Genomic DNA, 23,462 nt, shown 5'->3' with positions numbered 1-23,462 from the left:
TGGAAACAAAGTCCGTTGAAGAAGAAAAATGTCATTGAAGAAGAAAAAATCCGTGAAGAAGAAATGAAGTGCGTGAAAATGCTTGTGAAATTTAATTAATAAAACATAGTGCGTAATAAATACGGATGGATAAACATTAATTATTACTTATCTAATTAATTTAATAAATTATATATATAATCCATAGGATAAATAGTAATTACTTTGGCGGTGTAAATAGAAAAACGTAGAGTGCTGAGAAAAAAAAGCCCCAAACTTCTACTATATGCTACCGGGCCATCAGCCCAAAAACCATTTTTGATTAACTCATAATTCAAATATGAGGGTTACTCCCTACACCACCACATATTGCTTCCTGTACCACCACAATTTTTTTAAATTCCAAAACTATCCTTTATATTTTAAAATATCCTACACCTCCTCCTTTTCTCTTGAACGGATGTCGACATCCGTTGAAGAAAAAATTCTTCAACGGATGTGCCACATCCGTTTAGTTTTTTTTTTTTTTTTTTTTTTTTAAGTTTTTAGTTTTTTTAAGTTTTTAAATTAATATATAAATATTATTTAATTTTTTTTAAAATTATTACTTAATTATTTATAAATTAATTTTACTTTATTTAATAAAATAATTATAATTAATTTAATTTATGTATTATTATTTTAAATAATAATTAAAATACTTTTTAAAAATTTATTAAAACAGATACGGATGTGGTGATATCGGTAAAGTTTTTTTCTTTTTAAAGTTTTTAGTTTTTTATTTTATTATATTTTAAATTAATATGTAAATATTATTTAATTTTTTTAAAATTATTGTTTAATTAATTATAAATTAATTATAAATTATTTAATAAAATAATTATTATTAATTTAATTTATGTATTATTATTTAAATAATAAAATAGTTTTTAAAAATTTATTAAAACGGATCTATGGAGTTTTTTCTTTTTAAATTTTTAGTTTTTAATTTATTATATTTTAAATTAATATATAAATATTATTTAATTAATTTAAAATTATTAATTAATTATTTATGAATTAATTTTATTTTATTTAATAAAATAATTATTATTAATTTAATTTATATATTATTATTTAAATAATAATCATAATAGTTTTAAAAGTTTTATTAAAACGGATGTGACAATCCGTTAATGGATGTCGCCACATCCGTTGAATATTTTTTTTTTTAATAAAAATAATAAATTAATATATAAAATATGTGAACGGACGGATGTTAACATCCGTTGAAGGTGAAACGGATGTTGACATTCGTTTTAGAGAAGGGCAAAATTGGTAAAGGGTGGTGCAGGAATTATTCGGTGGTGGTGGAGAGAGCAACTGCCTTCAAATATAGTCTATGCAGACTACATTCCACCTTTACATCCATGAAAAAAGTGAGAGAAGATTTTAGTGACAGTTTCTAACCATTTTTTTTCTAAATCTTTTAATTATTTAATTTCTAAAAAATTAAAAATATATTATTTACATATATTTCTTATTGTTTTTACTATCAGTTAAAAGTTATAGAAATAACTCAATAAATAAAATTTGATATTCACACATTTTAACTATTAATAAACCATACATAAAAAATATTGCTAAAATTATGCCATTAAATTTTCTAAATAAATTATTAGAAGATGCTTCCGGTAGATTTTTTATATATTTTTTTTTCACTAAATATATTCTAATTTATCAATAAAATAGTTGGTTAAAAAGGAAAAAGTGCGGGATTGGTCCCATTGTCAACACGGAACGGCGTCGTAGTCTTTTCCCCGCAACCCTCGCTCGGTCTTCTTCTTGTATTCTGTTTTGGGGTCATTCTCAAATCTCACTGTCACACTATCAATTTCTTGTCTTCTTCTTTCTGCAAACCGCACTTCTAAAATTTTGTTCACTCCACCATTGTCAAGTTGTCAGTATCTTTTTATTCTGCATTTGGTTTCCTCGTTATTATTGTTAATATTCCTTCCTTTCGTTCTTCACGGTGTGGAAATATCAATAGGTGTTCTCTTCTTTCAGAATGATGGCTGCTACTTTCAAATGCCAACCTACAGGACTTCACGGTTCTGGCATTGATGCGGCGGCGCCTCGCTCTTCTGGAAACTTCGGAAGGTTTTACTCAATGCGATTCGCGTGCAACACTCGCTGCAATACATTGCGTCACGTTCATACACCACTCTCCATTTCCCACGACTCATCAAGTAAGAAGTTGTTTTTCTTGGTTACTTTATATATTTCTACCCAACGAACTTTGATATTACCACATATATGTGATTCTTGATATGAAAAATGTAAACTGTGTTTTTTTTTATTACTGAATAAGACCGAAGGTCGTGGTGCCGTGCTATATTTTCTTAGTGGTGGGTGTTATGACATTGATTGTTTTATAGCTGAGAGTTCTTTGATATTGATTCGTCATGGGGAGTCTTTGTGGAATGAGAAGAACTTGTTCACCGGATGTTGCGATGTGCCGTTGACCCAGAGAGGTGTAGAGGAAGCCATTGAAGCTGGAAAGAGGATTAGCTTTATACCGGTTGATATGATTTTCACGTCTGCACTGATTCGAGCGCAGATGACGGCTATGCTTGCAATGACGCAGCACCTCCAAAAGAAGGTAGTGACGCCACTTATGCCAGTAGATATTGGTATTTTGTATGCCTGTAAAATATTTTTAGAATCAGGATTTTTTAACCCCATCTTTGCTGTATAGATTCCTATTATCATCCATAATGAGAATGAAGAGGCAACAACTTGGACTCGAGTTTACAGCGAAAAAACCACCAAGCAATCTATTCCAGTTATTACTGCTTGGGAGTTGAATGAAAGAATGTGTGCAGCTATGAATCCCTGCCTTTGTTTCCTGTTCATAGAATATGTTCAATGAATTTTAGAAGGAGAGATCATTCTTCTTTATTCTATTTCTTCAGGTATGGGGAGTTACAAGGTCTTAATAAACAGGAGACTGCAGAAAGATATGGGAAGGAGAAAGTGCATGAATGGCGTAGGAGTTTTGACATTCCTCCTCCGAAGGGCGAGAGCCTGGAAATGTGTTCAAAGAGAGCTGTTTCATATTTTAAAGATTTTGTAAGGGTGTTGATTTCCTTATTCTTTAATGTCAAATATTAATGTTAGATTTGTACGACATTGATAACTTGCTGGGGATTGAAACATTTTAAATTGCTCCGAGAGATGATTCTGAAAACAATGTGGTGTAGATTGAACCCCAATTAAAATCAGGAAAGCACGTTATGGTTGCTGCTCATGGAAACTCATTGAGGTCCATTATGATGTATCTTGACAGATTAACCTCCCAAGAGGTAGTATCCTGCAGTTCTTATGAATGCGTCCATCTCATTTACGTAAAATTTTCTTTGGTATCTAATAAAACAGAAATGTGATTGAACTTTACTTGTCTGTGGACAAACAGGTCACTACTTTAGAATTATCAACTGGCGTACCGTTGCTTTACATATATAAAGAGGGGAAGTATATGAGTAGAGGAAGTCCTGTGGGGCCCACAGAAGCTGGTGTTTATGCATACACTCAGGTGTGTGATTCTTTTGCTGGTATTTATTTACCTGGTGTTATTGGTGCGATGAAATTAACAATGAATGCTACTCAAATTAACGAGGGATCATTGCTATGTGAGGGTTGGTAGTGTTTAGGAAACGTGAAATCACCATCTGCTTCAATCCGTGACATATGATTGTGTTGCAGCTTTTGGATATTTTTCTTTTTCCTGTTGGCTAACAGACACTTGTAATAGATAAAATTTTGTAGTTTTTCTAGTGCTCTATTTCCCCCTGTAGTTATTGGAACCAAGTTATGTGCTAATGCAAAACATCTGCCAATGGGCGCATAGTTTTGCCAATGACCAAACCTTTAAGATTTGGATGTTATATGATGAAATCAGAGGTTCGATCCTCCACAAGGCCTCCCATCTCCCTTTTCTACCTAGGTTTTGCGTTTTGATTGTTTGTTTATATAGAACCTTATCAAGACTCATCACAAGTGTCGAGTCACTCCATTTTATGGTTGCTTTTTGTTTGAGAAGTGGAAATGATCTCCACGCACGAGTTCAAGTGAAAAATCAACGCCACAACACAACAAACAGGGATGGATCTAGAAAACATCTGTGGAGGGACAAAAGTAACAAACTTGGCATGCATAATTGTATATTTACATTAATGGGTTACGACTGAATATTTCTTCTTAATATACAAAAATAAAAAACAAGTTTACATATATAATTGAAAAAACGACCTTTCACTTCTCATTCCATCCATCCTTGACAAGTTTTTTCATTTGTGATTTTTGAAAGGAAGCTTGAAACTTTGCATCTTTACAATGTGAAATTATAATTAACTAATTGAATTCTCACACATGGAAAAGAATAATCTTTACCATTACACCACCGATCACCTAGATTAGCTAGTGGATGGGTCTAGCTCAAGTAGAGGAGTGTTAACTGAGTTCGAGTTCCTTAGAATGCAGCTGAATTAAATCATGGGTGAAGAGTTTTATTGTTCGTGGCGATCACACTCAGCTCGACCTAGATTAGTCTAATGCCTTATGTGATGTCTTAATTGCATATCCCAAATTTTGTAAGATGCTGTAGGCAATGTCATGTTTTACAGTTTGGCTTAAATTTTGCTGCTTCTGTTTACTGTCTGTGTCTTTAACTACTTGAGATATTTTTTTTCGTCAACCTATCTGATATTAACCATGTTGTATGTTGTCATTTGTATGTACAGAGTTTAGCTGTCTACAGACAACAGTTAGATGAAATGTCTCCTTGATCATGCTTTTGTGAAAGATCAAAATGGTATGCCGCGATAGTCGATGGCAATTTATATTTTTATATGCACAATTGGTCTATATATTGAATCCCCTTATAAGCTTGATTGATAAATTGAACGTTGATCACTGAGTATACTGATGTAAATATCTGCAGGTATAATTGTTGATAATCATTTTGGTGGATGGCTTTCGGGGTTTGGCCTTTCAATAGATACAAAATTCTCTCTGCATACTCTCTACACTGAAAGTTATTGGAAAGAATTGACCAATCGGTGACAGTTTCAAATCTGTGAACTGCATGGCAAAACATGCCCTGAAATCATCCGTATTGTAGCAATGCGAGTAGCCCCTGCACAATTTTGGTTAGAGAGAGAAAAAATGAAAACAGGATTAGTCTGAATGGGAGCGAACTTATAGGTATAGCTGCCATGATTTCTAACATATATAGGAAATGAATTAGCGGCGAAGGAATGAGAACAATATAAATGAATTCAAATATTTTTCAAAACGATTCTTCATATGCTGTTGTTTTATAAGATGACATGGCCAAGTTATAGTAGTATGGAAGGACCAAAAATATTTAGAAAAAAAAAACTCATGAAAAAAACTGTTCTAATTTGAAACCGCTATATTTTAAAATCAGTAAAAAAAATTTTTTTTAATAATTAAGACTATTTTAAATACTAATAATTTTTAGTTTATAAAATAGTATTTAATTTAGTCAATATAACTACTGATTAATTGTTATCTTAAAGTAGTTGTTATGTAGTAGTTTTCTTATATAATGTAGGTAAATAATTCTTTAAACCATCATATTATATCATATATTATAATCTATTATAACAAAGAAGATAATTCATCGTTACATGGTATTTGGTGAAACACTTGAATTAAAAAATAGCATAACGTTTTATTTTTTTAGAAAACAGTAAATTAAAAATGGTAGGGTTTATTTTAAGGTATCATGGTATCTTGATGAAAAAAATAATAATTTTTTGGGAATATCATGCTCTCGTATTTAGTACAAGTTTTTTCGAAAGAAACTTATGAGGAATTTTTTATCTCCTAGAATATTAATTCCCAACTGTTTTTTTCTTTTTCTTACAAAAAGAAGAGTGAGTGTGTTGAATTTCCATGAAAATGAAAGTCATTTTCTACAATGTTATCTATTCCAACTTCACTCTTCTGTATACGTTATAGTTTATAATTACATAATTTTTAAAAATTACTAAATTTCAGCAAAACTTGTTTATAAAAAAATACTATATATATATATAGAAATATTATTCACTTTGTGTTTTTCCCTTGACTATTGCCAACAGATATCTACAACATAGGGATGACGGTATGGTAAGGCACCCAGCTAATAAATCCAAAGTGTGTAATTTTTGGCTTATTTTGTTAACTGTTACTCAACCGTTTCATGCCTCTTTTTGCTCCTCTATCTCCCTCAACCTTAAGTGCTCCGAAAGATCCGCCGCCAAAATCTCATCCTTTTGACAACAAAAAAAAATGTACAACATACAAAACATATTCAATAATCGCACTTAATGAAACCAAGATTTCAAAAGGAAGAGACAAAAACAAAGTTTGTTCATGCACACGTTCTTATTGCTTTCTCAATGTTTCTACACTTCTGAATGTGATGAACTAAAGATCATATTAAGGGCATGTTGCAAATACGAATGAATGAATGTCTTCGTCTACGGGTGCACGTTCTAAATCAAATGCTAACTTTGAAATGACCAAAGCTAATGAAGCTGCTGCCACCAGCCCTGTCAACACAACCACTGCATCAAATTTGCCAGATACCAGTGCCAAGAATGAGAAGAAGAAAAAGGTGTTTCTTTTTATGTTATAATTCATTCTTTCCATGCATTACGTTTTTCTTGTTTTTCAGTATAAGGGTATGGTGCATTTTTTCTTGACCCTTTTTCTTGTTTGGATGAAGTCTATCCTTCCGAAGATTTTCGGATCAAAGCGAAATGGGAGAAGCTCAGACGAAGAAGCAATCAAACCAGGCACGGAAGAAGATGATGGAGCTACTACTCTTGGTATTCATTGCATGCTTTCTTTTCTTTCTTTCCATAGAAAATCTAAATTTCCATGTTTTATGGTTTCACTTTGATTAATTTTATTTACATATGTTTTGCATGGAAAGATTTGGAGAAGATTGAGACAAGAAAAAAAGCATTTTTGGAAGCTGCTCCCATCATGAGAAAAAGTTTCTCAGGTACTAGTTTATGCATTGCCCCAACAAACACAATTTTTACATTCGCAAAAATCAACATAATTTCTTTTTTTCTTTAATTACAAAAACATGAGCTTTAGAAATCAATTTCAACTTGTAAAGTTATTTCAGAATTATTCTTGTGTCTTATTTTGGGGAACAAACAATCTTTAATAAATATGTCGAAGAATAATTTAAAATATTGAATAAATCTAAATATACTCAAAATTGGGGCTTTAGTATGAATTGAAAAAATTATAGGTCAACTCTAGATTCTGAATCCAACTTGCAAAAATCAAAGTACCTATCAAACAGTAAGAAATCTTCTTCGTGTAATCTTGTATTATTTTGGTAGCTTACCTAACAGCAATGAAATTTTGGTTATTGGTAACATGTTTTCTAATCTGGGGAATTTTTCTTGTTTGAACTGCACCATAAACTCTTCACTCTTGCAATGTAAACGTCATGCAATTATAGATTTGTCAGAGAATGATGACATGAAAAAAAATAGACCATTGTTTTAATTTCTTATCAACTCACAGAAAGGGAGACTAGCCCAGGAATCGAAGGCCTAAATTTGTCCACTTTTGAACGCCCTGTGATGGCTCCAGAAACTGAATTGCAGAGTTTCAGGTATGTGGGAATTCATTTTCGATTCAAGGCTTCATTCACAATTTGTTTTGTTGCCTGAAATAGTCAAACTCACATGCAATCTTCATTTTCATGTTATGCCATTTTGGTTACGTGATTTCCAGAATCTTCGTTGCAACGTGGAATGTGGGAGGAAAGTCACCAAATTTTGATCTCAACCTTCAAGATTTCTTCTTAGTAGAAGGCTCCGCGGATATATATGTCTTGGGGTACGAAAATGCAAGAAGTAACATTTTCACTTTTGCTCAGTAGTGTAAATATATGGTTATTTATGAACTAAATTCTAATAGTTGTACTGTCGTTTCTCAGCAACACTAATTGTATTAGTAGTAGTGATTCGCTTCCATGGTTTATTGTGAACTTTTGCTTTTCTAGTGTTTGTAATAAGGACATTAACAAAGTTAACAATAAGAATAATTCATGGAAACAAATTACTATGGAGCTGGATACTGATCTGAAGAAAAAAGAAGATATTAGTTATTGTTAAGAAGATATTTAGAAGTAAATCCAGACCAAACCAGACCAACAAGTGATGCAAATATGTTATTGTACTAAGAAATAAAGTCTGTTTCAATTTTTTTGCTTCTTTCTGCTGTTTTGTTTTCAAAATTAATACAAATTGATGTTACATGAAATACTTTATATGTTCAGTTTCCAGGAAATTGTTCCTCTGAGTGCTGGGAATGTTTTAGTAATAGAAGACAACGAACCTGCAGCAAGGTGGTTGGCATTGATAAGTCAAGCACTAAACAGACCAAGAAATGAATACAGTGATTCTTCAGACTCGGGAACTGGGTCCAAAAGCAATAGTAGTTCGAAGGATTCAAAGTCCCCGGCAAGTTTGAATTTCTTTCAGAAGCCTTCTCTTAAAGTTATCAGTAAAAACTTCAGGGCAGAGGGTAGCAGCCTCCTTAAGGCTTGCAATTGTCCCGTGGATTCTCCATCCAGGGAGAGACGAAGGGCGAGAAAGTACAGTGACCCTATGAATAAGTTAGACTCTGAGCTTCATGGTGATGAAACCGTGGAAGAGTTGCTTTCAATCACAGAACTACCCTCTTCTCCTAGCACATGCAGATACTCCCTTATATCAAGTAAGCAAATGGTTGGGATTTTTCTCACCATATGGACTAAGAAGGAATTAGTGCCTCACATTGGACATCTTAGAGTGGATTCTGTTGGGAGAGGGATCATGGGTTGCTTAGGTAACAAGGTAAACATATAAAACATGTTACATAGCCACTGATGAATATTCATGTTATTTTGGTCATGTACTGCTATGAAGACTAATGGTGCACATGGAATCAATAATTGATTGCAGGGGTGTATATCAATGAGCATGTCATTACATCAAACAAGTTTTTGTTTCGTCTGTAGTCACTTGGCTTCTGGGGAGAAAGACGGCGACGAGTTGAAGAGAAATTCTGATGTAGCCGAGATCCTCAAAAGCACCCAATTTCCTAGGATTTGCAAGAATCCGTGTCGTCGTGCGCCAGACAGAATTGTTGACCATGAGTGAGTTACTATCACGGATATTTCACTTATGAGTTGATATAGATATAATCTTCTTTATACAACACATAATTTGCACATGTCATTGTAAATTCTAATCACTTCCACCCTGTTTTGCAGTCGAATAATATGGCTTGGAGATTTGAATTATCGGGTGGCTTTGAGTTACGAAGAAACAAGGGTTCTATTGGAGGATAACGACTGGGACACTTTGTTAGAGAAAGATCAGGTGTGTCCATCCATTCATAGTCTATCAACACAGTCAATAGTTCAATGACATTCATATACTGAGAAAAAACTGACTTGAATTTCATTGTGTGTAGTTAAACATGGAAAGAGACGCAGGAAGGGTTTTTAGCGGTTTCAAAGAGGGGAGGATTGTTTTTGCTCCCACTTACAAGTACTCACAAAATTCAGACTCTTACGCTGGTGAAACTGTCAAATCAAAGAAAAAACGTCGAACACCTGCATGGTATTGCTGCATCTCTCTTTGTTCTTATAACATGTTACTGAATAGAGATAAACCAAAATCTTGACAATGGTGTGTTGAATTGCATATATGTCAGGTGTGACAGAATATTATGGCGTGGCAATGGCATTGATCAATTATCATATATTCGAGGAGAGTCAAGGTTTTCTGACCACAGACCTGTTTGTGCTGTGTTTTCTGTGGATGTGGAAGTAAGAAGCAGAAACAACAGGTTTAGGAAGGGTTACTCCTACACAAGCCCAAGACCGGAATACGAAGACTTCATACCTCAAAGGCATAGTTTCTACGATTATTAATTTGTGCATCAAATCAAAGCTTGTATATTTTCTTTAGGGTCTACAGAGGAATTGTTTCTCACCTCTTTTTATTTCCTTTATGTTTTCTTCCCGCACTCACCAAGCCGACCATAGCTAGTTATTAGAGTCCTAACATTATAACAGTAAATACAAGTGACTGCAATCCTTGTTATGACATATAGAGATCAATGTAAATAGAGTTTAACTATTCATTGACTGCCAAACATAAAATTAACAAGAAAAGCTAATAGTATCTGTGCAAAGCTAAAGGCTGTCTTTTGTTACATAAGGAGACGATGTCTTACTACATAATATTTAAATAATTAATTAGTATAAATAATTAATAGTATTTGTGGTGTATCTTGCTCTGAACTCAAAGTAGTGTCTTGCAAGTCATTAAGAAGATGTATGTAGAAAGTTGCATCCAACTCATCTTTTTGAAGGAGTGGCATGTATTTTGTAATGGCAATTGGAGCATTTTCGTCAAATTTTACCTTTCTTTCCACCACTCACGTAAGCTGTCAGAAGACCCTGTCACTGGCCCACCCTTCTCAGAGATAATCCCATAGACAAAACCTTGAGCATTGCAAACTTCCATGATCTTCACCACGTATTTAAGGATTGAATCTTGTGCTCTTGACAACTTCTTCCACCTAGAAGCTTCTTGTTTTGCTTCTTGGTCTGGCTCTTCTTTGGGGCGTTTCTCCTTTAGCTTCTGCAACAGGATTCCGTCCTTCCACATTCTCTTCTTAAGCTGAACATTTAGTTGATCTCTTCTTCTTTTTCTTCATTTTCTTCATCAAAAGGGTTTATTTGTTCGTGAATCTCCACCATGGTTCCTGCGAATTCACACTTGCTTCTTCAAATTGGTGATATGAGAAAAAGTTGTTTTCTTTAGCACTTGAAATACACTTTTATATATTAAGGATACAAGATATGCATGGATGTTGAAAAAACATGTGTACTTAATTATATACACGAGTGGAGATACTAGAATGGCGGTGGTAGAAAGATAGGATCCAGTCTGAAAATTAAGCTTAGAAATTAAAACGAAATGCATTAAGAGATTAGGACAGGAAAAGCAGTTTGAAAGGTAGTAAGTGTTGTAGTGTGGTGAATTACCTGGGGAATTGGAACTGTAAGTGCCGCGTGTTGGGCATAGAATAGGAGGCTATTTTGGTGGATAATATTGATGCAATTTTTTGTATTTAATGTATGTAAGTGACAACATGAGCATATGCAAAACTGCATGGAAAATTTGAACGTTGATGGCGGTGGTGACCAGAGTAGGCAAACTGCATTATTTGCACTGCACTATAAATCTATTACAATTAACTATAAAATAGTTTAAAAAAACTGAACTGCACTAGAAAATAGTTCAAAAAAACTGAACTAAACTATTTTTTAGTTTAGTTAACTACAATGCACATTTTTCTAATAAATAAATGTAGTTTTGTACTAGTACAACTGTCAATGGCTAATCATCCATAGAGTTAAAAGAATTAGTTCAATTTGATTTTTTTTTAATAATTACAAACAAATAAATTAATATTCAATAACATCACAGCATTTAAAAAAATTAAATTATAAATCTATATAATTAGAATTAGTAAATAATTATAATAAAAAATTTAAAAAAATTAATGAAATATTATTGGTACTATTTTATCATATTATTAAAATTAAATTAATAACTATAATTATTTATCATTACTATTTATTATTAATTTAAAAATATAAAATGTCTAAAATTTGATTCTCATATTAAATATAGTTTAATTTAATAATATAAATTTGTTTATATATTATTTTACATAGATTAAAAACTTAATCTCTAAAAAATATTTTTGTTTATCTCTCTCTTTTGTATTATTCGAAATATTTTTATTTTGACAATTATCTAGTTTAATATAAAAACCTCATCTTTCTTCTCTTCTCACCTTTTTCTGAATTCTCATATATATATATATATATAATATTATATTTTATAATTATTTACATAAGCACTTTTATCTTTTTATTTTTACAATTATAGTTAATTTTATTAAGTTATAAAAATAATTACCAGTTTTTGAAATATAATTACAATATAATAAAAAAAAATTTTAAAATATATAATTATTTTAGTATAAATTTAATAATATCATTTTATTTTAATAATTATTATAATAATAGTTAACTTTTTAAGAGACTTGAAAAAGAACATTTATTTATTTATTTATCTATATATATATATATATATATATATATATATATATATATATATATATATATCCGTGCCTTTATTTCTTATGTTTGTGTTGTTGGAAATAAAAGAAGAGCAAAACAATTAAACAAGCAAAAGTAAAATAAAGTACATAGTTTGAAGTAGTTAACTAAACTGTTAATAAAAGAAGTTCAGATTTTTTGAACTGAACTACAAATAAGTATAGTTCAGTTTTTATAAAAAGTAGTTTAGTTTTTATAGTACAAAATAGTATAGATAATCCATAGTTTAGTATAATTTAGTTAATCATGCCCAGCCCTAGTGGTGACCATGAAATAGTGATGATGATGAATATAGCTTGAGCTGGGTACAGTGGACGACTGATATGTATGCAATATGATATTGAATATAATAGGTTAACAATTTTTTTTTAACTTTGATAATAATTTATATGTCACTATTTGATCAATAGTTACTGTCTAGAATATTTTTTTGTCAGGCTTTCATTTTGAACTTTGCGTGATAGATTATGTAATCAAACAACCTATTGTTACCACTTAAGGCAATAACTATGACTTTGAAAAACATAACTGGCAAGGGAGAAAGGACAAACATCAAAAGTCAAAAAAGAAAAGACAAACATCAAAAGTTAAAAAAAAAAATCTTATCTAGTATGTTCTTTTGACTAGTTTTTCTAGACGCTATTCCTACAATTTTTGTCCCTCCAACTTAAAGAAACATTAATTATTAAGGACTATCATCTACTTACAGTTTTATATTTTTCCTTCACACCTTAAGACACTCTTCCTTTACAACTTTCTAACCATACTCTAGTAGAAAATCATCAACCATCAACCATCTACTGCTAGTTTAAAACTTTTTAACCAAACATCTATTACACAACCATTTTATCTCACATTAAAATTAGACGTTGCTATGCTAATATTAGAGTTCTCAACTTCATGTCTATGAATTAGTTTTAGTTATTTTTTAAAAAATCCATTTATAGGAGACACTTTCAAGTGAAGAGAAAAAAAAAATTAACATTCAAAATTCTCTCTTAAGTAAATTAAGTTTAGGATTAAATTAAATTTGAATCTAATACAAAACTTTAATCAAGTTTTAGAAACAATATTATTGATATATACGTATAAAGTTATATATTTTATTAGCAAGTATTGTAATTTTAATATATTTAAATCAATACTTTTATATCATACTTATTATTATATTATTAAATAAAATATATAATATATAATTTAATACAATTATTGACTATAATCTATTTGATGATTAATTATTATCATACGTTTTGTTGTAAGTTGATTAGACGAACTTAAATAATTTTTAATAATGGTCGGAGGATTCTTTTCAAAACTCTTCCTTAACTAATTACATGGTAGAGGTGTGATTAAAACATTTCTTTAATCGTTTATGAGTATTCCATCAGTAAGGATTCAAATAGAACTCTTCCTTAATTGATGGGCTAAAAGGTGCGATAGGGTTCAACGGGGTGAACTATTCTTTAACTGACTATGTAGTTGGTTCAGTAGGAGTTTGTTGGTTGAAGTCTTCCCAAACTGATTAGTAGAATCTTCATCAAGCAAGAAGAAAGAGACATAATCATGACTTGAAATTACTTGTTTTTATTAATTAACATGTTGCCCAATAGTTACACTTAAATCAACTAAAATAAAATTTGAGGTGTGTGACCTTCCAGGTATTTGGAATGGCCTTGCCACTTAGGTATTGAAGTCGATAGGCGTCGTTCTTCATGTCTCCTACTATCTTGAACGGTCCCTCCCAATTTGACACGAGCTTTCGATGTGAAGACTTTTTCCTTATGTTATTTGTGTTTCTTCATACGAAGTCTCCCTTGATGAAACTCATCGGCTTTACTTAAGTGTTGAACCTTTGCATGACGATCCTCTTACAAGCTTCATTCTGGACAGTTGTATTCTCCCTCTACCTAGTTGCAATGTTGAGTTTGACTCTAAGATGTCCAACATTGACATCCAAGTCTTGAATTTGCCTCCTTGGAGATGACTTTCCCGCTTCAATCAATAACATTGCATTTGTCCCGTACGTCAAGATGAAAAGGGTTCACTCGTGGATCCATGTGGCGTGATTGGTAAGCCCATAACACCTACGTCAACTCGTCCACCCAAGCTCCCTTAGCTTCTCTAAATCTTCACTTGAGCTTGGTAACTGTGATCTTATTCATAGCTTTCGTCTGACTGTTCGTATGAGGGTGCTCCATGAAGCTCGTGACATGTCTTATGCTAAACTCCTTATAGAACTCTCCTAACTTCTTGCCAATGAATTGACGATTTTGTTTGTTACGATCGTTCAGGGCAAACCAAATTGACAAATAATATTCTTCCAAACGAAAGATTGAACTTGTCGAGCGGTTATGGTTGCTAGAGCTTCAGCTTCTACCCACTTGGTAAAGTAATCTACTCCCACCAAGAAGAACTTCTTTTAGGCCTGGCTGACCGGAAACAAGCTGACGATGTCCATTCCCCACTACAAGAACAACCGAGAGGAAATGATATTGTGTAGCTCTTAAGAAAGTGCCTTAACTTCATTCCATGTTTTTGGCATTTGTTGCACTCTTACAATCAATTTCTACTATCAGCCAGAAGTAGCCAACTCGTAGAACTTGCACCTTTAAAACTCGTCGATTGATGTGCGTGTCATAAACACTATTGTGAAGCTTGTCCATAAAATACTACGCCTCTTCTTGATATAGGCATTTGAGGAAGGGCGTGGAAAATCCTCTGTTATAGAGGTCATCTCCAATTGTTACAAACAATGTGATCCGCCTTGAATTCACTGATTTGATCGACAAGCCTTTTTTCTTGTTGCTTCATCAAAGTTCAAACTTTTGATCTCCATTCCTCTCAATCAGCTACAAATGTGCTCATACATTCTCCAATTGGGAGTTTGGTGGGCACTTGCCTTATTATGCTCTTTAGTTGCCCATTGTCCTTTCCTTTGGCCGACAAAGATAGCTGATCAGCTCTGGTGTTTTCCTCTGGGAACATGCTCGAAAGTTGCTCTTGGGGGAGCAAGGGCTGGAGCTTGACCACTCGCCATCTTTTCTTTGTGGTCACTATGTAAGCTTAAAAGATTATGCTTTGCTCCATAGTGCGTACTACAATATTTCTAGTGCATGAGATTGAGTGTTCACTTCAAGTTGTCTTCCTCACTCCAGAGCTTCCTTCCTAGTTGTTCAGATACTCCGACCGATCAGATGTACCTGTTAAAGATACTTTAATGCTTAAGTTAGTTTGGTATTCGATTAATTCATCAATTAATGTTATAATAAAGGCTTAATAGCTTATTTTGTCCCCAGTTTTGCTTAAATGGGTCAATTAGGTCCAACCTTTGAAAAGAGTGTCAAATGCGTCCTTACTTCGTAAATTTTGCATCAACAAAGTCTCTTCCGTTAAATAGAAACAAACGGAGTTAATTATGCACTGACATGGCAAAAAAAGTCAACAACTTTTTTCTCTTTCTCTCTTTTTCCCTCATATGTTTCTCTCTTTTCTCTCTTATTCACCAGAAATCATTTGCCCCTTATGTTTCTCTCTCTTCTCTCTCATTCACCAGAGACTAAAAAAAGAAAATAATTATTTCATCTCTTATAAGAATTACAACAAAAAAATCTGGCAAAATTGGAAAGATTCTATTAGATTTCCATCTCCATTTTTTCTTTCCAAAAATTCCTCTTCACCATCATCGTTCCAACTCCCCTCCAAAATCATACAGAACCAATCTTCATTTTCATCATCACAACTTCATATTCCATTTTCCATTTCTCCTCTTTTATTTTCCATGGGCATCAATCATCGTTGTCTTTTTCATCATGATTTTTCACAAACACAAGTAGATACTCTCCTAGAGTTCTAATCTTCTTCTCTTCCCATTCATTAATTCCAACCCAATATTAATGGTTTTACTATGATTAATCATATTTACTGTTCATATTTTCCTTCCTCACCACTCCTGCCTCCTTTACTTCCATGTTCTTCACCATCCCCATATACTCCCCTACAACTCAAAATAGTAGTCTTTTCTATCTCAGATGCATAATCATAGTCCAGCTTCTCAGTTCCATCACTAGAGAACACAATGCTCATATCATTTTCTTGCATTCCCAACTAAGAGGACATCCCATTCACCTTAGAATCATCCAAAACTTGACATTCATTTCCACTCACAACCGAAACCTTGGCCTCTAATATATTGACAACGTTAACAGCCCCTTCATCACCCAAGCATTGGTTTTCAATGCAAGAAAACCCATCCCCATTCACAACAACCCCACCGCACCCCTCATCACTTCTCAAACCCCTAACATCTTCCCCAACCTCCTTCGTTTGCTCTGAACCTCGAACCACGCTTCAACTTTCTTGCATAGGAGATAAACCCGATGCCATGTTGTCGCTTTCATCCATGCCCATTTGAAAAATATCAATTTTTTCTCGACAAAAATCAACCTATTATGAAAAAAGAACACCAAAAGACATGTTAATATGATCAGAGATTAAAATCACACAAAAGGCAAACATAAAAGTGTCAATGGCCATGGCCACCTCCAATCACCGCCGAAATGGTGGTAGTGCTGTAGAAGGGAAAAATGGAATGTTGTCGCCGACAACGGGCTCAGTGCAACAATGGACGCAACCGATGGAAGTTGGTGCGGTTGTCGGAGGCGATTCAACCAGTAGTGCTTCAAGTGAAGGGTATGACTCACATATTGGGAGAAGGAGAAAGGGGGCACATGTGCTTGATGAGGAAGAAGAAGCCTCGTTGCGAAGAAGGCAATGTGAGAAGAGAATGTCGCCAGAGGCTTATCTGGCCACGAGCTGGTGACAAATCAAGGGGAAACTATGAGCAATTTTTTTAGTTGCAGACACCAGTTTCAATCTATTTCGTTTCCAAACCCTAATTGCAAGCCCTGTTTACGGTTGCCCATTTGTATACTTTACAAAAAATTCTTGGAGTTATTGAAGTAAGGTTAAAATCAAAAATTGCTTAACCACTAATTAAATAAACTTTTTATTAAGAACTTAATTCAGAAGAAAATAAAAATTCAAATAATTTAAACTTCAATTAACTGAAGATGGGTGTAGAGAAGAGAGAGAAACATATGGACACAGAGGAGCATATGAGAGAGAAAAAAGTTGACTTTTTTGCCATGGCAGCGCATAATTAACTATGTTTGTTTCTATTTAACAGAAGGGACTTCCTTGACTCAAAATTTATGAAGTGAGGACGCATTTAACACTCTTTTCAAATGTTGGACCTAATTGACTCATTTGAGCAAAATTTTGGACAAAATAAGCTATTAAGCCTATAATAAATACGTTACAAAAGTTTCAAAAATCTTACTTTTGACATGTATTTATAGGTTTTTTCATGAACTTTTGATTAAAGTTAGTCGAATTTTGTTAAATATAATTACTAACTTGTTTAATTTAACTAGATAATTAGTTGAATGTGATGAATACCGATTGGTTTCCTTCCCATATGAAAATTCAACTTAAAAAATTCCATCGATACATATACTCGTACATATATAATACATTTATCATTTTAATTCTAAATTATTAACCGTAAAGATATGAATCTACTTAAAAACATGAAGTTTGGCATTGGAAAAGTCAATAAATGTGATATATATATATATATATATATACATACATATATATATATATATATATATATATATATATATATTTAAATGCTTACTTCGTCCCCATGTTAAAAGGTGAATTTTTGTTTAGTATCCGGTTTTAAAAATGCATCTATTGAGTCCCAAAGTTGTAAAAACTGTATAAATGAAGTCCCCTCCGTTAAATTGGCTTAAACGGAGTTAACTCCGTGCTGACGTGGCTATAAAATCTCTTCTCTTTCATCTGTTTTTTCTGCAACTTTAAGCTTTTTCTCTTTACATGTCTTTTGGAACAGCTAGCTTCTACCAAGGTTTCTCATAATTGCAGGTCATCTTTTGCAGCAGCTCTTTGTATGTGCACAACATTTTAGATTTACACCAGCACTTGCCCCAGATTTTGAAACTAGTCTTCAATACATTCAATGTTTTTAGCAGCCCTAGAATCGCGGCATAAGAAAATAAATGTTGCAGTGAGTGATAAACTCCAATCTCTTACGCACTCGTTTCACTATGGAAAAACCAGTCAGTTAGTGGGTTTCGAAAGTGAACATTACCACTAAGCAAATTTCATTGTCAAAACGTTCCACTAGCATGGTTACTGAGCCAAATTCCTCTGTTCTGAACATTATATATACATAACTTTAATGTTTGTTTTAATCTAAGATCTCATATAAGTTATAAAAAAAGTTAGCGTTAAACGTATTCTAGTGGGTTATTATATTTTTTCCACTGAAGAAGACTTGGAAGGAGGAAATGAGATTTAAAAAGAATCTAATAATTCACACAAACTATGCAAATCTCTCGTTTCAAAATCCTATTTCAGTTTAAGCATTCCAATACCTCCTAGAAGGGAATTTGGATAGTTTTCTATCAGCAGTTCATCATAAAATCAGTTTCTATAAAATTATAGTAATTTATAAACTAAAATGTGAGCAAAGATTGTGATAATAGTACGTTGACTAGATTTAAACTAATCTTTCATTGTTATAATGGTCATCATCATCAATAAAGCCCCAACAAACTTGCGATGAAGTTGTGAGTTGACCAAAACGGGTTCAAGGCGATCTCGGCGACATCGACGTCGGCGACAATATTTCAGGGAACTGACTCAGGTTCTACCTATTTTTTATGGATGATGGAAAGTTTAATGGAAACAAAGAATTGAATTTTTTTTTTTGTAGAAGAAGAAGAAGAAGGATGGTAACTATGGTGAAGGATCATGGAGAAGGGAAATTTCGAGAAGAAACTTTGGTAGAAGCTAGCTGTTCCAAAAGACATGAAAAGAGATAAAGCTGAAAGTTGTAGAAAAAACAGATAAGAGAGAGGAAAAAATGTCAGATTTTATAGCCACGTCAACACGGAGTTAACTTCGTTTAAGCCAATTTAGGAGGACTTCATTTATACAGTTTTTACAACTTTAGGACTCAATAGATACATTTTTAAAACCGAATACTAATCATAAATTTACCTTTTAACATGAGACGAAGTAAGCATTTAAATATATATATATATATATATATTGACTTATGATTAAAATTAATTTAAACTCTTTTTATCTTATTATGAATAAAAAAACATTTTGTCCTAGTTGCGTGTAACTGTTTCGTTATGAAAATTAGTAAATTGATGAAGGTATATAAGAGGTATAATTAGATAATGGTGTAAAAATAATTTACATTTGATTTGGAGATGAATATATTTTCCGAACTTAAAATAGAAAAAAAAGAGAAGCGCGTTTTGAGGAGCCGTTGCCTTCACGAAAACCTAAGCGCATTTTTGCGTTCTGACAACCCTAACTTTACCTCCACTAACACTAACAAGTACAACAAAATACATAAATAAACAAATAATATTTTTCACTGTTTCTCTTTGTACTTCAGTTCCATTGGAGAGTGATGAAGGTCTTTCAACTTTGTCACTTTTATCATTTTCTTTTTCATATTAATAAACCTCTTTTTATTTCTTACCTTCTATACTACAAATTCTAAATAGGGTATCTAATTAAGTTACTACCTTTCTTTTTATATAAGATATGAAATTTGTTATATTTTTATTTTAATTTATCACACACCATGTATACTCATTCTTTCCATGTAGTAGCAATTATTAGAAGCAGCTTTCTTTTTTATCGATCAACTTCAATCTTTATTGCACTTTTTTTCGATGTTCTCTGTTTCTTAATATTTTTCTACCTCTCCATCAAGCTTCAATGTTTTGATAACACTTGTTTTTTACTTCCTTTTTCGATCTTATATCTTTGGATACATTTCTCTTCACTCATTTCATGTTCTTCATATGACTTACCTTTTTCTATTTTATATACTTCTGAGTACCTTCAACACTAACAATATTAATATCATATGTTAATAACATTTTATATATTATTAAACTTATCAAGTCAAATCTTATAAAATACATGATATTATAAAATAATAAATTAATTAATAATTAAAATAATTTCAAGTTGGTCTTAATTTAACTGAATAATTGATATAAGATAATAATATATTTAATTTACTTTTGTTTTAAAAGTTATAAAAGCAAAGGGTTGAATATTTTTAAGGAAAAATTTTATACATATTAATAATATACATTATTAACTACTTTAAAAGATATATTTTAACAATTTATATTTTATAAACAATATAACCTATATTACACTTTCGGTATATAACCATTAAACTAAAATTTTAATTGTGTTAAATTACACTATACTAAAACTATTTTAGAATTAGCAGGAGTAATCTAACCGTAGACGTTATGAAACGGCAAAAAACAAAAATTAATGTTTTTAACCGTGTATTGCGTAGAATAAATATTTATTAATGTTTCATACGATTAAATTCTGTAGTGAAAAGATATTTTTAAATACAATAAATCTATTTTTAAGTTTATAGCATACCTTGAATTATATAAATTATATGTGTGATATTAGATTACTTAAGAAGAGTGTAATAACTAAATTCCATAATTAAGTTTAGAGTGTAGGAATAAATATATAAACCATAATGAATAAAATTTAAAATGATCAATACTTACTTATTTTAAAATAAAATGACATTTTTCATAATTAAAAAGAAAGACATGGTTATTTATTTATTTTCTAAAAAATAGGAAAAAAAGGTCAGTTTTAAATTACTACTGAATATTACTAGACTATAAAAAAATACCTTTTGAAATAACTTATTGTTTTCTAGTTTATCGAGTATAAGTTCTTATATACTATTAAAGTATATTTTATTCTATTTAATTTGAAAGTGTCATAGAATTCATAGATCATATTTTACGAGTCCAGAATTTTTTATTTTTAATATTTTTTCCTCCTTTATGTTTATAATACATTAATTTTATTGTATTAAATTTTCTTAATATATTTTTAAAACATAATGAAAAAAGAACACTAAAATCAAAGAAATCTAAATTTATGTTTTGATAATTTCTTATCTGCTATTATTCTTATTAAAATATATATTATCATTTATACTTTGTTTTTTTCAGTGTAATAAATGAGAAAGTAGAAAAGGGAAGGCAACACACAAACGAGGTTCATCCGTGTGGTAAATAATCTTCAGCATATCCAATCACTTAGGTGCAGGATTTCCTTTAAAAAGCAAAAATTGAGCTGTTTTTACAAGTGGTATTGTCTAAATTTTTTTAGTTGATACAGTAAAATGTCTAAGAATAAAAGTAATATTTTGTACAGGTTTATAATTATGTTTGAATTAAAAGTATATATAATTATAAATTAGTTAATGTTTTTATCGAGATTATCAGGATGAAGTTTTGAATATGTTATAAGATATAAATAGATTGAAGAATGATGATGTGTACTTTTCGTATTGGGATGCAAAATCAGATTCACCTTTAAATGATTTTTTGATACTCATAAGTAAAAGACGTTGGATTTTTCAAATAAAAGAAATATTACGAATGAGTGTGTATTTATGAGTGAAACATATTTATAAAACTTTTGAACCAGGACTTACATTAATGATATCAAGAGAATATAAATAATATCAGATAAATATAATGACTTACCATATATATATATATATATGATCAAATAATGATGATAATATGATATTTTATTTTATTTATCAAATATTATATAATATGATATTAAAAAATATTATGATGTCATCAGACCACTCATATTTGATCACGTATATGATTAACATATGAATATTTACATCAACAAATATGTCTTAGAATATTCTCTAACATGTTAGCAAAATTGAATGAGCTACATGACTGAGCATATTTGTTGACTCGAGTATGTACATAAGCTTTTCAGTCTAGGAAGTTTGATTATTATGTGAGAGGTGTTTGTTGTGATTATGACTAGCTCTCTAGTCGAGTTGTGGTAAACTTGTAGGATTTCGCATGTGGGCTAGCCGTTAGGTCGAGCTGTAAGTGGTCGTCTTTGACCATGAACACTATCTTGTGTGCTTTTGAATTCTTGACCTAGGCAGGATCTTATGTCGTTTATCAAGATTTCTATTGTTGGCTCAGGCAAACTTTGCTTTATACTACTAACTTAGGCAGACTTTGTTTTGTGCTGTCGACTTAGACAAATTTTGTTGTATGTTGTCAACTTAAGCAAGCTTTGTTTTGTACTGTCGACTTAAGCCTACTTTGTTTTATGTCGTTGACTTAGACAAACTTTGTTTTGTGTTGCTGGTTTAGGCAGGTTTTACTCTGTGCTACCAAATTATCAAGCTAGTGATAGCTTTATAGGTAACTGCATGACATTAATAAAGAATTTCTTTTAAAATGTTGTAATGATTGCATCGCTTTATGAAGTGTCCTATCGCATTAAATGCATCTAGTAGTGGCTAACGTAGCCACATCCGGGTGGTTTAAGTTTAGAAGATGAAACATCGAGGATTGTGATTATTTTTGGCCTGAAATGACGCTTTGTAATGCATTTTGTCTTTTCGAATTCCTTATATTTTTTGGCCCTTATCACTCATTTCTTTCTTCCTTTTTGTACATCTATGCACCTTTTGCATTTGTTTGTTTCTTGTTTGGGTTTGTATTCTTATCGAGTATGCTCGCTATTGTATGTATGTCTTCTTCCATTTCTTTTGATTTGACTATGATTGTCATCGTTCCTTGTTGGAGAGGGAGATTAACGCATGAGTGAAAATTCTTTTCCTGTCTCTTATGGCAAAAAAGTTTCTTTATCGAAATCTTTAGTTTCGCTTCTCCTTTAGTGATTTCCTCAGGGTCACCTTAGGAGCCTCCCAAGAAAGAAGAAGAAGAAAAAAAAAGCAGGTAACCAAGGGTACAAAGGTTACACCATTTGTATTACGAGTTGAGCCACCTACACCAGCAGCAAAAAGGCACTACCAATTCCCTCCCATTAGAGACTCTAGTTATACTTCGATTCAAGAAAAATGTGACCTTTTAAGCCTCTGAGCTCGTGAATGAGTCGAGGGTAGCTAAGCTTATGTCTACCGTCAAATTCTATCCGGATGAGCTTATTGCCCTCCCTTGCTCTCTTAGTGATAGGGTGTTCTCCCGTCTTGACATATCAACCAATCTCTAAACATGATACTTAACATATCAAAAGAGTTCACCGAGTACGA

At 31.8% G+C, this 23,462-nt stretch overlaps 3 protein-coding genes across 8 annotated transcripts; 2 read left to right on the top strand and 1 right to left on the bottom strand.

Moving 5' to 3' along the window:
• Window positions 1-1,775: 1,775 nt before the first annotated feature.
• LOC108339940 (2,3-bisphosphoglycerate-dependent phosphoglycerate mutase 1) lies at window positions 1,776-5,296 on the top strand. 2 transcript variants are annotated; one of them, XM_017577168.2, is made up of 9 exons: window positions 1,776-1,918; window positions 2,026-2,207; window positions 2,397-2,620; window positions 2,717-2,835; window positions 2,934-3,090; window positions 3,222-3,323; window positions 3,434-3,553; window positions 4,761-4,831; window positions 4,961-5,296. In XM_017577168.2, exons 2-8 carry the CDS (start codon window positions 2,027-2,029, stop codon window positions 4,803-4,805), a joined length of 948 nt encoding a protein of 315 aa, XP_017432657.1. In that variant the 5' UTR covers window positions 1,776-1,918; window position 2,026; the 3' UTR covers window positions 4,806-4,831; window positions 4,961-5,296. The 2 variants fall into 2 exon arrangements, with proteins under 2 accessions (XP_017432657.1, XP_017432666.1); XM_017577177.2 differs by lacking the exon at window positions 1,776-1,918 and having other exon boundaries at window positions 1,947-2,207.
• An 865-nt stretch (window positions 5,297-6,161) lies between these two features.
• Window positions 6,162-10,959, bottom strand: LOC128195506 (ETHYLENE INSENSITIVE 3-like 1 protein). 5 transcript variants are annotated; one of them, XR_008247133.1, is made up of 3 exons: window positions 10,477-10,959; window positions 10,045-10,111; window positions 9,123-9,207 (listed from the first exon to the last, which is right to left on the bottom strand). XR_008247133.1 is itself a non-coding variant. In XM_052873389.1 (2 exons), exons 1-2 carry the CDS (start codon window positions 10,722-10,724, stop codon window positions 6,263-6,265), a joined length of 285 nt encoding a protein of 94 aa, XP_052729349.1. In that variant the 5' UTR covers window positions 10,725-10,940; the 3' UTR covers window positions 6,162-6,262. The 5 variants fall into 5 exon arrangements, 4 of the variants coding, with proteins under 4 accessions (XP_052729349.1, XP_052729348.1, XP_052729352.1 ...); XM_052873389.1 differs by lacking the exons at window positions 9,123-9,207; window positions 10,045-10,111 and adding an exon at window positions 6,162-6,299 and having other exon boundaries at window positions 10,477-10,940; XM_052873388.1 differs by lacking the exons at window positions 9,123-9,207; window positions 10,045-10,111 and adding an exon at window positions 7,593-7,650 and having other exon boundaries at window positions 10,477-10,942.
• On the top strand, window positions 6,308-9,989 carry LOC108340495 (type I inositol polyphosphate 5-phosphatase 5). The gene is made up of 10 exons (XM_017577924.2): window positions 6,308-6,646; window positions 6,758-6,860; window positions 6,968-7,039; window positions 7,579-7,669; window positions 7,792-7,896; window positions 8,339-8,897; window positions 9,006-9,199; window positions 9,317-9,425; window positions 9,520-9,668; window positions 9,763-9,989. Exons 1-10 carry the CDS (start codon window positions 6,500-6,502, stop codon window positions 9,980-9,982), a joined length of 1,749 nt encoding a protein of 582 aa, XP_017433413.1. The 5' UTR covers window positions 6,308-6,499; the 3' UTR covers window positions 9,983-9,989.
• Window positions 10,960-23,462: the final 12,503 nt, after the last annotated feature.

The sequence above is a fragment of the Vigna angularis genome, chromosome 1 (assembly GCF_016808095.1).
Source record: "Vigna angularis cultivar LongXiaoDou No.4 chromosome 1, ASM1680809v1, whole genome shotgun sequence".
NCBI lineage: Eukaryota > Viridiplantae > Streptophyta > Magnoliopsida > Fabales > Fabaceae > Vigna > Vigna angularis.
This window is presented reverse-complemented; position numbering and strand designations above follow the sequence as displayed.

Coding starts and splice junctions, on each gene's coding strand:
- LOC108339940 (XM_017577168.2), top strand. CDS start 2,027: ATGATGGCTGCTACTTTCAAATGCCAACCTACAGGACTTCACGGTTCT. Junction 2,208..2,396: donor CATTTCCCACGACTCATCAA/GTAAGAAGTTGT, acceptor ATTGTTTTATAG/CTGAGAGTTCTTTGATATTG. Junction 3,554..4,760: donor GTGTTTATGCATACACTCAG/GTGTGTGATTCT, acceptor TTGTATGTACAG/AGTTTAGCTGTCTACAGACA.
- LOC108340495 (XM_017577924.2), top strand. CDS start 6,500: ATGTCTTCGTCTACGGGTGCACGTTCTAAATCAAATGCTAACTTTGAA. Junction 8,898..9,005: donor TGGGTTGCTTAGGTAACAAG/GTAAACATATAA, acceptor AATTGATTGCAG/GGGTGTATATCAATGAGCAT. Junction 9,200..9,316: donor GACAGAATTGTTGACCATGA/GTGAGTTACTAT, acceptor CCTGTTTTGCAG/TCGAATAATATGGCTTGGAG.
- LOC128195506 (XM_052873387.1), bottom strand. CDS start 10,724: ATGTGGAAGGACGGAATCCTGTTGCAGAAGCTAAAGGAGAAACGCCCC. Junction 10,112..10,476: donor CGTGAGTGGTGGAAAGAAAG/GTAAAATTTGAC, acceptor TTATAATGTTAG/GACTCTAATAACTAGCTATG.